This window comes from Microchirus variegatus (assembly GCF_963457635.1).
Source record: "Microchirus variegatus genome assembly, chromosome: 2".
Classification (NCBI taxonomy): domain Eukaryota; kingdom Metazoa; phylum Chordata; class Actinopteri; order Pleuronectiformes; family Soleidae; genus Microchirus; species Microchirus variegatus.
The window spans coordinates 37,912,922-37,929,893 of record NC_139803.1 but is presented as its reverse complement, the minus strand read 5'-3'; the positions used below and the strand labels follow the sequence as shown (position 1 = coordinate 37,929,893).

At 45.1% G+C, this 16,972-nt stretch overlaps 1 protein-coding gene across 1 annotated transcript in view; it reads right to left on the bottom strand.

Moving 5' to 3' along the window:
• Positions 1 to 15,790, bottom strand: part of kirrel1a (kirre like nephrin family adhesion molecule 1a) — a 34,256-nt gene extending 18,466 nt beyond the window's left edge. The window contains exons 1-2 of the mRNA XM_083910080.1: positions 15,588 to 15,790; positions 320 to 469 (exon numbers count right to left, since the gene is read on the bottom strand). Coding sequence (XP_083766206.1) covers positions 320 to 469; positions 15,588 to 15,636 — 199 coding nt within the window. The 5' untranslated portion in view covers positions 15,637 to 15,790. The remainder of the gene's footprint in view (positions 1 to 319; positions 470 to 15,587) is intronic.
• Positions 15,791 to 16,972: the final 1,182 nt, after the last annotated feature.

Below are 16,972 nucleotides of genomic sequence, written 5' to 3'. Positions count from 1 at the left end.
GTGTTTGTCCCGATGATGATGAGGATAAATTAGCAGGAGGTGAATCTTTTCAATGTCTTGACTATATTTTCTATGCATTTTGCAACTCTTTTGATGAATAAAAGTGTGACTTTTAATGGAAAACACAACACTAATTGTAGGTGACCGCAAACTTTTGAACGGTAGTGTGTTTATATATTGCAAATCAAATTGTAGACATTGCAGCATACGTCAGCCCTTGTACAGAGCTGTTTTTGCAGATGCGGCATCAAATTTTGCTCCAACTCAGAGTTTTCATATGCTGAACATGAGAATGGACCAAAGCACGACAAGGCCTCACCCCGCAGGTCTTCTCCGATGCCCAGAGCCAGCCCATCTTTGGTCCACTGCACGATGCCCGAGTAGTTGAAGACAACGCAGGACAGGATCACCCTCTGGCCCCGCACCACCGACTGGTCTGCTGGCTCCTGAGAGAACCTCGCCGTCCACACTGGAGAAACAAGAGGAGAGAAAAGATAGAGAGAGAGAGAGAGAGAGAGGGATAAGTTGGGGACTTTCTCATTTACATTGTGTACACGCTGCAGGCGAGCTACTGTAAAAGAAATCGCCCCGACCACAATTATAGCACGTTATTGTATCCGCGGTTTATGGTTAATTGATTAGAAAGCACATTCTTCCCCCCGGCGGCAACGAAATGCCACGAAATGCCATCTTTGATCACACGATGGCTTGCGGGCATTAACTGAGGAGGAAACGGCAGGGGGAAAAACAGAGGTGTCAATGCCAGAGAAGACGAAAGAAAGAACGAATGAACGAGAAGAAGAAGAAGAGGAGGCAGTTGATGCTGACTCAGAGGTGGGAGATCAAACAGCCAACCTCAACCATCAGGCCTTCCCTTCTCGCTCCTAACTTTTATTTCTGCAAAACACTCGAGCCCTCTCTCTGTTTCTCCCTTCTTCATTCCTCCCTATGAGTCATCTCCCAGGCTTCCACTCTTCAACCAAAACTACAGTGGCTGTCATTGTCTGTGCTAAGCTCTCTCTCTCTCTCTCTCTCCCTCTCTGTCTCTTTCTCCAGTCTGAAGTCCAGCAGATCCGACACAAACCACACTCGGGTCCGACGACGACCGTCTAACACGAGGAGGGGGGAAAAAACAAGACGAGGGAAAAAGAAAATGTTCTGCTATTGTTCCTCTCTGTGCGGCGATGACAAGTTGTAATTAGCCGTCTCTTCGAGACATGACACCCGTATAAAAGAGAAAGGGCAATCACTGTGGAGGATTCCATCCATTCTGTCTCTCTCTTCCCCCTTTTTTCCTCCTCTCTCTCTCCCTCTTGTTATTTCCTAGAATATATTGTACAGTAGATCATTAACCCGATGCTGCATGATGCACCCTCCTCTCCTTTTGTCCTCTACCCAAATTACCTTCCTTCACTCTCTACCTACGAATCCTCTGCCTCTTTCACTTCGGTACATCGTCACTGCCTTCTATGAACGACGTCGCTTTTTCGCGTGCACTGATTTTCCTCGCCGTATACTCCACAGCACGCACTCCTCCTCCTTTCTATATACATATATAATGTCCCCTTTTTTTTTTTTACCCATAATGCTTTCTATTTCTGAGTTCTTCCTCCTCGCTGGTTGGAAGGGGGTTAGAGGCGGACTGTCACAACTCATTTATCACATTAAATATCAGCCCTTCAGCTCTTTCTCTCTGCGTCTCTTTTTCACCCCCCGTTCACCCTCTCTCTTCTCTCACTTTCCCCCCTCACTCTCTTCACTTCTGACCATTCTCGCGTGTCCTCTCCTCTTCTTCTGTCCCTTGTTTTCACCCCCTCCCATCTCATTCCCTCACACTTCTGCCTCAGAAGAAGCCTCCAGCACTTTTTCGGAAGGGTTCCCAATCTCGTTCACTTTCATTAATGACTGCCTTATGCCTCTGCCTCCACCGTGATGACCCACGGTTCCCGATCTCACGATTCGTCCTTCCTTTGAACTAAAAAGTACTAAAAAGTATTCAAGCGAGACTCATCACAACAATGTATTCTGACATTAATATTCTACAGACGAAACAAGACGTGCAGTGTAAAGAGAATCAGATGCACATGGAGCTTTGCAGCACACATACCTAGAATAACTAAGCAATGAATCTCCGAAAAAAAACAGAGGCCCTTTACTTAATCCCAGAGGAACGCCCCAATGTAACTGAATTTCTGTCAAAAACAAAGCAAATAACTTATTAAAAGCGATGGCTGTGATAAGACGGGAGGGGAAATCATATGACATAGCCACAAACATGAGGAGAGCATGTGTGTTTTTCCCTGCTGACATTTACATTATCATAAAAAAACATTACTTAGACTGGAATTTAGGTCATTTTATATTATTTGACTTTCCTTTTTTTCGTAAAGATTTGTAAAAGGGACTTAATACCAATTTTCCCAGTCATCCTCCAAGACAATAATACACAATTTTCCCAAGATATCGTTCACTTTCGATATCTGGCAGTTATTCGACAGTTTAGGAATGCCGGTAGTGAGAAGCTGGACGTCACAAACGGCTGCTGACTTAGGGCGAAAGGCGGGGTTACATCCTGGACAGATGGCCTGTCCATAGTTTTTGAATGTTCTAGATATCACAAAGGGTCTAGGAGTTATGATACAGTAATGAGAAGTACCCATGCTAAATCATGTCGGCTATGACATGATGGGAACAGAAGGGTTAAAGACTGTTTTCCTGTTTGCTGCCCCATACTCAATTGGTCTAAACCACAAATGTCAGAGTTCAAGTGGAATTACTTTGGTTCAAATAACGTTTATTTTTTGTAAGACCTGCTATATCTTACTTTTTTTGAAGCCCCCCTCGTGGGAAGAGGAAATGAGATGTAAACACACATACTGCCATGTTATTAGTGTCGAGATGAGCTCGTTGGCAAGCGGTTGCTTATTTACACATTCAGCATCTTCAGAGGGAAGAGTCTGGTGACAATTCTCCTTTGGTTCCTTATTACCAGTGGCACCTTTCGCTTAAAAGCAATCGCGTGACCTACTGTAGATATGGGAAATAGTGACGATAGCTTCTTTAAACGCCCCCACTTTGCCTCATGCATGGACAAATCAAAACGGATGAATGGATCTGTTAACTTACATTCTTATTCTGGTCAATATTTAATGAGAATTCTGGTGTGAGGCTTGTGAGCTCATATTAAAGGAGACATATTATACCCTATTTCTACAAGTTAACCTGGTGTCCTAATGAACATGTCTGTGACGTGCTTTGGTCCAAAATACCTAAAGGATGAAGCACCACAGCAGTTCAATCACCCTGCCAAAACAGCCCTGTTCAGAACGCTCGCTTTTGAGTGCCTGTCTCTTTAAATGCAAATGCGTATTTGGGAAAGCCATCATTTGCCGACTCTTTTCGCAGCTATACATCGGTGTAAAGAGAGTTTAGCTGAGTTTTAAACTACTCCGCAACTGAGACAGTAGCCTGAGGGCAAGCAAATCCTTTCTACCACCACCTCAGATATGCGAGCTGGAGGTATTCCCTCAACCGCCTCAGTCAACCACAAACATAATCCAAAGTGAATACTTGTGAGCGAAGACGACACAATCTGCAGAGAAAACACCCATGCAAAGGCCGGCGACTGCAAACACTGACTCATTTAAACATGTGCTCGCCGCCTTCTGATTTCCATATTACCCAGTTAACACTTGTCAACACAAGAGTGTATGCGCTGTTTTAAAGCAGGGAAATCTACACACAGCAGAGCAGTCAGCACAAAGGCAGGATAAGAGGGCGCATGCAAAGGGAGCTTGTGTTCTTTCATTATGTGGGCTATGCTGCAGTGACAAATTTAGAGTGTGTCCTGATTTCCTTGAGTCACTGATCCCCAAGATACCGCCGGGATACTCCAAAGCAAGCACCGCGTCCGCACAAAGACCACGGTCACACGGAAACACACACACGAGGCGGCACAGATGACCAAACCCACACCACATGGGCTAACCATTTCCTGTCAACACACACGCACAAACATAACCAGCCTCAACCCCAGACATGTAATCGACACATCGAGGCGGTTTTACTGAACACAGATTACACGCCGCGACTCGGACTAAAACTTCCAAGCGAGCAGAGCTGTCTCCATCGCTGTCGGGGAATGGCTCTCTGTTTGTTCTGGGATTAAGTGCAGCCCTGGTCAAAGTTTGGAAAGGGATTTGGATTAATCTGGGGGCCGAGGACAACAGCCCCTGTAGACACAGCGACACCAACCTCGGCTTGTCAGAGCCAACACAAAGCCAAAGGCGAGCACATGCACACATATCACAAATGTTGCCTCAATGGGTGACTTAGAAAAGCATGGCCACACGCCACCATAATGTGAACCAACCACCACAGTTTAGCCCAAAAAGCACCTCTCTCGCACCATACAATAGTGTTCTACCGGCAAGGTAATGAACCATTCATTTGCCGCTGGAATTTACTGAAAGGGTTTGTGCATGCAAAGGCGCTTGGCGGCTATTTTTAGCAAGTGCGCTGCCCTATGTTAATTTGCCACACAACCTGCTGTTTGGCAGTGAATGTCAAAGCCTGCTTTTCAGCATCCAAGCACGGTCTCACTTCGCCTCTCTCAACGGGACAGGAGACGAGGCGGCTGGACAACAGACCTCTGGTAAGTCCAGCCTCACTGAATCACATGCCATTAAACAAAATGCCATTTTGTGGATTGTTATGCATCGATCTAATTATCTCGGTGTCTGTAGCCCCCACCCTTCCCCGTACCTCTCCGTACCCCTGCAACAAAGTCTCCCAGCCTCCCTCTCTCCCTCTCTCCTCTCCAGCCAATCCCACGCTTTGGCTGGATCACAGACTTGCGTCACCATAGCAACAGCTGACGTGTAAAGTAACTGCCCAAAAAAAAAAAAAAAAGTTTTCTGTCTGCGAGCGCACACGAGCATGTGCATCTGTGTGTCTGATGAAACCCTCCCTTGTGCTTGGTACACCCATTTTTCTGAGAAAAATGAAATGACCTCATCCTCGTCCTCCACCTTTCCAATTAATGATCGCACGAGCTGCACTGGTCTATCCGCCAACCCCCCAGCCCCCACCCCAAAGTATTTTTTTTTTTTTACTGTTTACTGATTTTGTTATCTGTCTATTTCCGTATCGCCGTCTTCGTCCTCGCGTGCGGCCGTGGCGTTGTTCTTATGGACGGGGCTGCCTGAAAATGAGATGCAGGCAGAGGAGAACAAAGAGACGGCCGAGTTCCACAGACTCAGAGCTGTGAAGTGTGATGGAGGAGGATGACATCATTGTTTCGGGACAAAGTTGCAGCCACGGGAGTCATGCGGCACTGACTCCCGCTCGCTCTTCTTCTTGTTTGCTGTACTGTATACGGCTGCACATCAATCTAGCCGTCAGCCCATCAATCATCAGTCGGTGCACTCAAATATCTGTCTGTGCAGCTTGTGCATGGACTTTACTACAGCAGCTCTCTTTAAAAGTTCCCGTTTAATTCAAAAACTGTGAAGCTATTTGTTTTTTTCCTTTGTCCTATGTACAGTAAGTCTGTAAGTGATGCTTATTTTTCATATTATTCATATGAAATTTGCACAAAGAACTTGCACATCATGACGTCATCTTAACAAAATGGCACGTTTAATTATTAATTACTTGATTTAAAAAAAAAAAAATTAAATATTCAACGTTTTTATCTGAGTCCAGTCTTGATTTTAATTCAGTTTAAATTCAACAGAGCAAATTAATATTTATCCATATTTTCACTTTGACATCAATAGTAAATCACCAAATTAGGTCATGTCGCATTACTGACAAAGGTTCAGTGCCAAGCTATTTATGCATTGTGCAAACACAGTTTGAGATTCAAGACATAATTTCCAAGAATGTTTGAAAGTCTTTCTCTGTTTATGTTTTTGTCTGTGTTTCATTCAAAACATTTTTTCGAAATTTTATCAAGATCGCAATATAGCCTACTGCGATTTTCAATACTTTTTGAAGCCGCAATGTGTGTAGAAATATAATTTTAGACTCATTATTGCCTCGATCCGTACACATCTTATTCTGGAGACTGAAGAGAACATCTTTGTGGGATAATATTAAAATGAGAATAATGAAAATGAGAATAATGATGTAAAAAATTACCATATAATCGCACTTAGATATTTATTCAAAATTTTTCAGCCCTACTTATTTCTTTAACTTCCTGTCAAGAGTCAGTCTTCAATTATTTGACATTTATCGCAATATCGACTGAAATTCTTTCAGCTATATCGTCTAAACCTGCACCAAACAAGAACTTTACACACAAATATGATTAAAATAGAGCTGCAACTAAAGATTATTTTCGTAATCGATTAATCTGATGATTATTCTCTCGATTAATCGATTAATCGTGATCCATAAAGTGTTTGTCAAACCTGGAAATTATGATATTCTCGAATGTCTTGTTTTGTTCACAAACCAAACTGATTCAGTTTTAACGATGAAAATATTCACCTTTAAGAAGCTAAAACAATGTTGAGCTCAAAAAAGCTTCAAGCCGGTTATCAAAATAGTTGACGATTAATTTGGTAATTCATTAATAATCGATTAATCATTTCAGCTCTAGATTAAAACAATAATTCAAATATTCTGTCACCTGACTGATCAATACAGCTCCAAACCATCTCTCGATCCGTCTGTGGGAACTCTTAACACCTGTGTCTGTCTCAACAACATGGCCGCCTGGCAGGACGGCCATAATAACTCGTCACCATGGCGACAGGCCTGTAAAAGCAGGCAAGACACATCGATGGAGAGGAATGGGGAGGGAAAAGAGGAGGCAGCCCCGCTGAGCCTGCTGACACTGTGTCAGTCAAACACAAAGGTGACTCCTGGAGGTGGGGACGGAGCCCAGGGAAGATTAGGCCCAGAGTGGAGAAAGAGCCAGTCGGAGAGAAGACTGCCAGACTCCTGCCTTTGTTTGCCGCATTGTCTGCCTGCTCGCTGCCTTCCTCTGTCATCTTACCTTGCCGTCCTCCCCCTTACTAGCAGTCAGCGACCTTAGCCTTTCTTCCTCTCTTTTGGGGCCTTGCCCCCTTCACATTCACAATTCACTTCCTTTTGTCTGGCAGGCATCTACGAAGACATGACCACTCCTCCTACTTTCCTCCACCTAGCGCCTCATTCCCTTCTAAGGCTGCCTTCTCCACCTTCAAACCTTCCCTACTACCCTTTCTCTCTCTCTCATTCCTCCTCTCTATTACTATCAAAATGGGTGCCGTGGAAACAGGCTTATTTTGAAATGACAGGGAGGAAATGTTGTCCCGCACTCCGTCTGTCCATTTCAACGGGAGAGTGCATTTGCTTGCGCGCAGGTGTGACCGCTGATTTGCTGTAAATGTGTTCACTCATTTCACATCTAAAGAGCCTTATTTTGTACCAAACAATACCAACGTTGTTGCCATGGCGACAGCCAGTGAGGACCGCTGACACAATGATAGACGTGGTGGCCATGGCAACCCCTGGATCAGCGCTGGGGGAATATGATAATTCATGGATGAGGTGCGTGACACATTACGGGCACATGAATATATGCTCAAGCGCCTGAAAGCCGCCCCGTGGTTGGTAATCCACGGAGCGCTTGTGCAGCCAGCATGGCGAGCGGCTGACAAAGAATCCTCTGCTGTAACCAAGGGTGACCAGAGCTAACAATAGCTGTCCTCTGGATAAGCTCGAACAAGAGGATACATACATATCAAGCTGCTACTCAGCAGCAGCGTGCTGCGCAGCTCGCAGCGCGGGGGTCGCGACTGAATTCTGCAGACACAATCGATATCATAATGAATGACTAATTCACAGCAGCGAGTCCCCCCCCCCCCCCCCCGACTGATATGGCGCTGCTACCTATTCCTGAAGTCGCTCGCTCCGCCTTCCGAGAGCCAACGCGATCAAACGCGTAAACATCTGCAACCTCGCCTGTGACAGCTTTCAGATGGTTTCCGCCGATTCACGTCACAGTACAGCGTGGCACGGCGATGGAATCCAGCAGCACTGTTTTACAAGCGGCGTCCCGTCAATAAATCACCTCCTCCAAGGTCTGCGTTAATTCAATCCAGTGCAATCTAATTTTATTGGTATGTGCTGGAGCGTCTTGCAATGTCATCTGTCACAAAGCATCCAATAAAAAGCCCAGGGCCTTGACCTATAGAGTGGAGTAATATTCCATCAGAGAGTCCCACTCTAACATCACCACGAGTGCATGCTGTCACTTTGAGGAGGAGGCGTCTTAGTTGATTGAAAACACACAAAAAGACTGGAAAGCAAAGTCAGCGGGGTGATAATAAAGCAGGGCTCAGCACCGGAGACGTTAAAACTTTAAAGCCTTTGAGAGTTACAAGACATGAGGAGCCATATTTTGTGTTTTTGACACTTAAATACCATCAGATGACATACCTTACATGTCCACATACAGCAGGGTTTCAGCAGGGACCCACTGCCCTGCATGTTTTAGAAGTTTCCTTGCTCAGCTCATCAACAAGCTCTGCAGAAGCCTGATAGTTTGAATCAGGTGTGTTGGAGCAAGGGAACCTCTAAAACCTGCAGGGCAGTGGGTCCCCACACGCTTAGAAATAAAAGTAGAACCATATAAGGTTCTTCGGCTTGTCCTCATAGGAGAACCCTTTTTGGCTCCCTTTTGGAGGGTTCCACCAAGAACCCTTTTAAAACCCTTTACTCGGGAAAGGAGTTTTAAAGGGTTCTCCGGATCAAAATGGTTCATACTGGAACCGTTAGTGTTACCAAGAACCCTTGAAAAACTACTTTCACAAAGAAAGGGTTTTTCAGAAGCAAATGGTTCCAGGTAGAACCTCAGCCCTTGTAAAAGGACCCTTTTGGAACCCTTATTTCTAAAAGTGCACGACCAGGATTGAAGAGCCCTGTTTTAGACGTTTCGTTGGCTTCAACACACCTGATTCAAATGGGTCATTGACAGGCTTCTCCAGTGCTTGCTGATGAGCTGAGCGTTTGAATCAGGTGTGTTGGAGCCAGGGGGGAAAACATGGAAAAAACAGGCATGACAGTGGGTCCCCAAGACCAGGATTGAGGAAATCCTGACATACAGCACCTGCATTATCTCCAGAACAGGCCTCTTAATGATCATTCAAACATGCGGCATCTGCATCCGATATAAATGTTGTTATGCGCCCATAAAACCATATTTAAAAAGTAGACGTGGTCTTAAACTCACTCCCTTTTCCCGCCTTTGCCCTATGTCAGCTGGGATTGACTGCCTTAAGACCTGAAACTCGAGATTAGAACCATTTCCCTCCTCACAAAAACTGCCATAACTCAAGTCAGAAGCATTGCTCCTTTCCCCCAAAAGACTTCCATTCAAATGGAGTTCTTTTTCAACCAAACAGTCGTCACCTGGTGTCTCACTGCTTCTTTCAAGCCTTCACTCCTCAAACAAAAGACATACATCATTTTTGATTCACCGTGCTAATGTGCAAGCAAGCTTGGCTCATCTGTTTTGTCTTTTTAAGAACGGGCATCCCACCACGCCCTGACGTCCTCTACCCCATCCAATATGTTTGTGATGAACTGGAATGACTATCACTGCTCCCGTCGTCCAACAGCAACGGGCAGCATATCCCTGCAGCCACGTTCCAAATGGAAACCGTCCATGCATGAGAAGCAGCAGCAGATTGGCCCGCAGATCATCCACAGTCGCGTATCTTCCTTCCGTCAAGTATATTATAATGTGGAATCTTGAGTACATGGATAAACTTGGGATACGCTTGAGCCTCAAGGGCATCTTTGGTTTGGAGCTGGCAGTGGCCGTGCATTTGAACATTGTTTTAATGACCAGACGTCGATTACGGTGAGCGAGAATCCGCTCTGTTCACTCGTTATTTGCGGGCGTACGGCGATTTTACAGCCCGCAGGCTGTTGTGTTCAACGACGAGGGTTTTTTTTTCTGTTTTCGCCGCGCCGTGCTAACCGATTTAGTTTCGACAGCTGACCCTAATGTTGTTATTGTAAACGGACGATGGATGGAGAAACGTGAGGTTCTCTCTATCTGTAACTCCCCCCTACTTTCCCTGTGTGTCCCTGCTGAGGAGCAGAAATGGGGAGAGCGGAGAAATGAAGTGACATCATCAGCGTCAGCCGCATTCCTGCGGAGGGAGGGGGTGAGGAAGAGGAGGAGGGGGGGGGTGAAACAAGGGAAGAGGAGGAGGAAGAGAATGTCCCAAAACTTTTGAGGTTACAGGACTGACCCCCCCCTCCCCCCACTCTCTCTAAACATACATCCATTCTCCTTCGCTGCATGCATGTGTGTGTGTGTTTTCCAGTGCACATTACAGTACATGGGCTCCTCTTCCTCATCATGTGCTCCCTGTTTTAATTCATGTGCTTCTCTGCTCCTGTCCCCACCCCCACTCCCCCACTCATACCAAACCCCCTCCTCTCTCTCACTGCCTCTCTCACTCCCCCCCCCCCCCACTCTCCTCTCTCCACCGACCAAAGGAATGCAAGAACCACATCTGGAACTTATTAGAGAGAGAGAGAAAGAAAAGGGGGAGATGGAAAGAGAAGAAGTAATGGTGAAGGAAAGGGGGGAGATGAAGGAGGAGGAGGAGGGGGAAAAATAGAAAGAACGAAGCCCAGGAGGGGACAGCTTTGCTGGGCAGATAAAGTCAAAAGCAACGCATATTAATGGCAATTAACCTCGGCGTGGACGGAAAAGGCGGATGAGGACTCAGTCATCTTGAATCCTGAATCCAGTGCAACTGTAGCCTTTGAACCCGGCCTGCGCCATATTTTTGTCTGAATGAGCAGCTTCACTGTCCCCACTGAGCAAGCAGTCGAGCCTGAGTAATCGTCCCTTTCTCTGTGCCGCTGGCCTCCCGACCACTCCTCCTCCTCCTCCTTTTTAGTCCTCGTCCTCCTCTCTTTCTCGACTCACTTCTTTTCTTCTCCCTCACTCCACAACACTGCCACCCCTCTCTTTCTAATCTGCACCACCTTTAAAACAAACAAACCTCTAGTCACCCACCTGCCCACAGGACTACCCCTCTATTCACGCACCCCCTCACCCTTGAAGAGAAGAGTTTTTTGTGTTGCACCTCCCCCCACCACCGCCTTCCATCACTCCAAACTGGTCCTCACTGCAGAATGTGGAAACAAGGCCGATAGATCCGGTCAGATGTGATAAAGTGTTGCTCAGCAGACTGAGCATGAAGATACATTTTTTAAAAACCACCCTTTAAATCCACTCGAGGAGCATCCATGCAGCAGTTGAGGATGCTCCTTTTGGATTTCATTCATGTCTGACCACAAATCTGATCACGAATTGTCCAAATACTTGAAGCACTGGACGCTTCTGCACGCCTCTTCACAAAGCATTATGGGCACATTTGTGTCAAAACAAAACCTATCAAACGGAAGAAGAAGAAGAAGCACAATCACCATGTCACACGTTGACAAACACACACCCCGACCGCGACAGAAACGCGGGGAATTTGCTGACTGAATGTACATGAGAACATTTTCGGGCTCCAGTCCCAGACCGAGCTTCACAGCTGCTTCACTGATTGCTTTCGGTGGCTTTTCGGTAAACTGGGGCTTCATCTCATCTCATCTCAGACCCTATATATATATATATATATATATATATATATATATATATATATATATATATATATATATATATAAAAAAAGGACATTTGAATTCAGAACAACAGCAGGACGCTTCACAGTTACATCTCGATTCGCCCGGGGTCAAAGAATTAAATGAATGGATTATTAATCGATTACTAAATAAATCGTCAACTGTTTTGATCATCGATGAATCGGTTTGAAGCTTCTGTCATGATTAAAACAAGATTTCTGATTGTTTTAGCTTCTTAAATATGAATTTTTTTTTTCTTTCTTTGCTCCAAATAACAAAGAAATCATTTAACGGAGTCATTGGTTTGTGGACAAAAACAAGACATTCGAGAACATCGTCATTTCCAGGTTTGACAAACACTGATCAATGTTTGGGACTAAACGATTAATCGAGAGAATAATCCACAGATTAATCGATTACGAATATAATCGTAAGTTGCAGCTCTTAACGCAACGCAAAAAAAACACTTTGAAGCTTGAAGCTACATGTAGAGCCGCAACGAACGATTATTTTCGTAACGGATTAATCTATTATTTTCTAGATTTATTGATCAATCGTTTGGTCCACAAATCAAAATGATTCAGTTTTAATGATTTCTTTGGCATGTGGAACAAAGAAGCGAATAAATTATTCACATTTAAGATGCTAAAACAATCAGAAATCTTGTTTTAATCATGAAAATTCTAAATAGTTGACAATTAATCGATTAACCGTTTCAGCTCTAGCTATATGGGCGGAATGCTTGCGTAAAGAATTGCGTCGCTATTCATAGCCGATGCATGTTATTTCCCATGATTCTTCTTCTGAAAACTGTCGACTTCCTCTCTTTAACAGCCTCTACAGCTCATATACATATAATCGCCTCGAGCAATAACGCAGTTAGTTGTTATTATGGCCCAGGGCGTTTAATTTCTCCACATCTGCATGGGCTTAATGACACCGAGGACTGGCTGCACCAGATTAGCTCAGACTAAACTAGTCGCTGCTTCCATTTATCGGCGAGAACACTGGGGATTTTCCTCTCCTCAAGTCAATATATTGCTTCGTATAATAGAGAGTGGAAAAAATTGGGATTTATTTGGACTAAAATGTCACAGATTATTACTGGCACGGAATGGCTGAAATGGCGGTAAATCAGCGGAGTGTTTTAGTGCCGGATTCTTTACGAGGCCTTTCCTAATTCTTCATTTTTATTTGAACTATTACAGCCCACTTTGAGCCATTAAACACTACACATACGGCGGTATAACAGAACCGCGGCGGCTCCGATGTTCCAACGACAAAGCTTCGTTTCTTTGGGGGGGCGCAAAAGGAACGCCATCCCCCCTCCTCTCCGAAAACAAACGTGGTGTCTCTCTCTTTCCAGCATGTGAATATTTCCTTTTTTCGCTGAGCACAGGAAGACAGGAATGTGTCTGAGGTCTATGATTCACAGTGTCAGCCATGTGATTCAGAGCGTACAGTCAGGGCGGCAGCAGCAGCAGCAGCAGCAGCAGCAGCAGCAGCAGCAGTTCATGTCTTCAGTCCACACAAAAGGACACAGCCTGACAAATGCTACACCTGCACCCGGAGCCTTTGTCCCTGAGTCACCGTCTCGGCCCTCGCTTCTTCTCCTTCTTCTTCTTCTTTTTCTTCTCCGTCTCCGTGAAAGAAGAAGTTAAAAGGCGGTGCGTTTTTTTTTCGCGGTGATTGATTACGCAGTAACATTTAACAGCTGCGTTAACGGTGGCGCTTGTTTGGGACTTATTACCACGTTGGTATGTTGATACAAGGCCAGGATCCTAAATCAATCCCTGCAGTTGTGGCTGCCGGGTTGACGCTCACTCTTCTCGCTCTCGGGTTACAGCTGTATCATTGAATCTAAATAAAAAAAAAGAAGCCAACAACGTTCTGATCCGCCATCGCTTTAATTAGCCTCTCGACTAATAACCATGCAATCATTAGCACGAGCAATTACATGTGTGCAAATTGCAGGCCATGAAATACTGTTTTACTCGTCGTAATGAAGAGATAAGAGTCTCTTAAGGAAAAAAAAAAAAACGCTCCTGTAGTCATGTTATCTCTTTCGCTTATAGCTCGAAATGCAAAAAAAGCCACAACATTAGAGACCTTAAACGCATTACACGGTTATTAAAAATCTTGTCTTCAGGGAAAGCCTTTGAAACAAAATAATCGAGAACGGCGCGACGCCCGAGTGCAACATCCATGTGGAAAGTTACTGCAATTATTTGATAAAGATGACGGTATTATGGGGGGGGTTTTTATGGATTCACTGGCCCCCAAAAATCTTGTATGTGTCCTTTGTTAAGAGACGATGACGTGGAATTTTTACACGAAATAAAGCAGCAAAAATGCTCACTTGTAACTGTATCAATATGTGGACAAAAACAAATGCTTACCGATTGAGATCGAGAGATCGAATGACAACAATGCAAGGTGATAAAGAGGGCGTTTTGGTCGAAAACAACAAAGTATTAAACATCTGTAAGGTCCTAAACTGTTTATGAGTGGACTCACAGGACAATGGGACGTAACAGAAACAATGGAGACGAATGTATGTGTGTGCGTGTGTGTGTTGCACCAGCAGCCTCACTGATTCATACGTGGAGCATCATTATCAGATACGTCCACGAAAAAAAAAGGGAAAATCTACATGCAAATGATCTCGTGCTCGCGTGTGAATCCGCCCCCACCTCCCTGTGGCTACGCCGAGCGTGGCGAGCCGGGGCTGAGCGACACAAAGCCCTGGCAGACATGGTGACATCATCCCTTTCCATACCTTCTTGCCTTCCTTGAACAGTACATGCCCCCCCCCCCACACACACACACACATACACACCTACCCACAACCCCTACCACCTACGATGAATTGGTTGTGCTCCCGTAGACTGTGTGCGGCAAAGGTAGACAAAGAAAAGAAGGTTTCGCCGCGGATGGACGACGACACGCCGATGAGACGACGCATCGATCAAACAGGTAGCTCAGAGACATTACAACCATCCTCCTCCTCCTCCTCCTCTTCCCTCAGCCTCCTCCTGTATCCTAGCAACTCAGCCATGGCTGTGATTATCATAAGCCAACCAGTCTACCTGGAACCCCACAGGTATGGAGGGAGGGAGGGGAGCAGATGCACAAGTGCTGCTGCTGCTGCTGCTCACACCTCTTTGTGCAGAGGAAGGCAATATGGAGAAGGTGAAATGAGCTCAGGCGCTGAGGTGGGACACCAGGACACGAGGACACGAGGAGGGGAGTGTGACAGGGGTGAGACAGGGGAGGAGGTGGGGGGGTGAGAAGCTGCATTTCACTACCAGCATCACTGGTGCTGGTGCTGTGGTAGTGGTGTCACTGACTGACAGGCCATTCAGATGCCACAGCAGCGTGGAAGAAGTGCCGCTGGCCATGAAATGAAGAGCAGCGGCTGCTCGATCAGTCATTCACGTCACGTCCACAGCGACTCACCACGGTCCGAACAACGGGCACCAGGGGGCGCGGGCGGAGGTGGGTGAGGTGTGTGTGTGTGTGTTAGTAGTACATGCAAAAAGGTCATTTAGGCGCGTGCACACGAGTCCTGTTCTGAGTTGAACGCACGCACGTGCACAACTGGACCCTCCTCCTGTATTTGAACGCGTTCACTTCAGAGGCGCGTGACAATGATGATTTAAAGAAGAAGAAGAAAAAAAAAGTGATGATCCATTGCTGCGGTGCACACACACACACACACACACACACACACACACACACACATTCACTCACTCTCTCGTGCAGCTGCACGTGCACGCGCGCATCCACACTGACGAGCCTGCGCTTGAGGAATTCATGTTACAGCCTATACATGTTCTTTTCCAGTCACGCGCACATGTACACACACACACATATATATATATATTTATATTTACGGTTTTTTTACACAAACCTTTAGCCTTTTTTTTCTTACCAGTTTGAAAACTCAGCAGCAAACTCAGCAGCAGCAGCAGCCTCTGCATGGTTCAGCCGACCAATAAGTCCGTTATTGGCTCAGACCTCCGTGAGGACAGCATGAAAAAGCGGGAGATTCCTGTCGTTCACCGTAATCACACAGAGATTAAATAATCCTCCAGCGTCGCTGCTCCTCGCTGCCGCCCTCGCTCGGGGTTTTACTCGCTCGGCTTTGACACCATTTCAGTGTTTTCTCGTCTCCTCCTCCGCTCGTCTTCTCTCTGCGCTCTCTTTCCTTCGCTGTACGGCGACAGTCCGTCTTGTACTCCACGGTGAGGCGGCGACAAGCTAGCGGCGGCGAAGTGTTCCGCTTCCGGCCGGGCCCTTCAAAATAAAACCAACCTTTAATAAATAAAGAAAAAATGTTGAACAATGACACAGAGGAGTATTAGGGACACATGTAAAAGAAAGAAAGAAAAATAACAACAACAATAATAATAATAATAATAATAATACACTTCTGAGATTAAAGTTAAAATTCTGAGAAAAAGAAGTATTTCTGACCTTTTTTTTTAAATATAACATTCTAAATCAAAAAAATCTTACATGTGGCCATAATAAAATAAACTTTTAATTCTGACTTACTGATTTTTCTCAGAATTCTGACTTTGATCTCACAATTCATGCTGTCTTTTTATTGTTATCATTTTTTTTAACTTTCTTTCAAAAAACGTGGCGCGACAATGTGGCCCTGATACTCTTCCTTAAAAAATGTAATTCAAGTGAACAACAACCTTTCAAAATAAGTGACTTATAGGTCCAATATATTTTTGTGTTCATCGTCTTCATCTTGTTTGTTTGTTTGTTTGTTTGCGTAAACGTTTGTCAACGTTCACCTTTTGTGTTTGAGGACCCGTTTAAAACTGGAAATTGTGCATCGATCCTCCTCTGTACATTTGCAAATAAGTAGTAAACAAATAAATGATTTGACACAGGTGACTCTTGTGAGCTCTTTTTGACATAAAGGTGACTGCTTTTATTGTGGAGGAGTTCGAATGTAGGGAATAATTAAATGATTAAAATGAAAATAAAATGCAATTATTAAACATTCACCTACTTTTCTAGCCAGATCACCCACACGTGCTTTGGCAAACCATTTAAACATGTTAAAAGTAGCTACTTCTAGACGAGCAAGGCTCACTTCCGGTGTTGGCTGTAATCTCTCTGAATTGACGTCATATTCTCATTAGCGGCACATTCCTCCTCTCTCTTTCTCTCTCTCTCTCTCTCTCTCTCTCTCTAACGTCAGCAGCAGAACTGTCCTCCTTTCTCCTCCTTTCTCCTCTTTCCCTCTGGACCTCGCTCAGTCCACCACCACTGGCTAAAAATACAATTTATGATAGA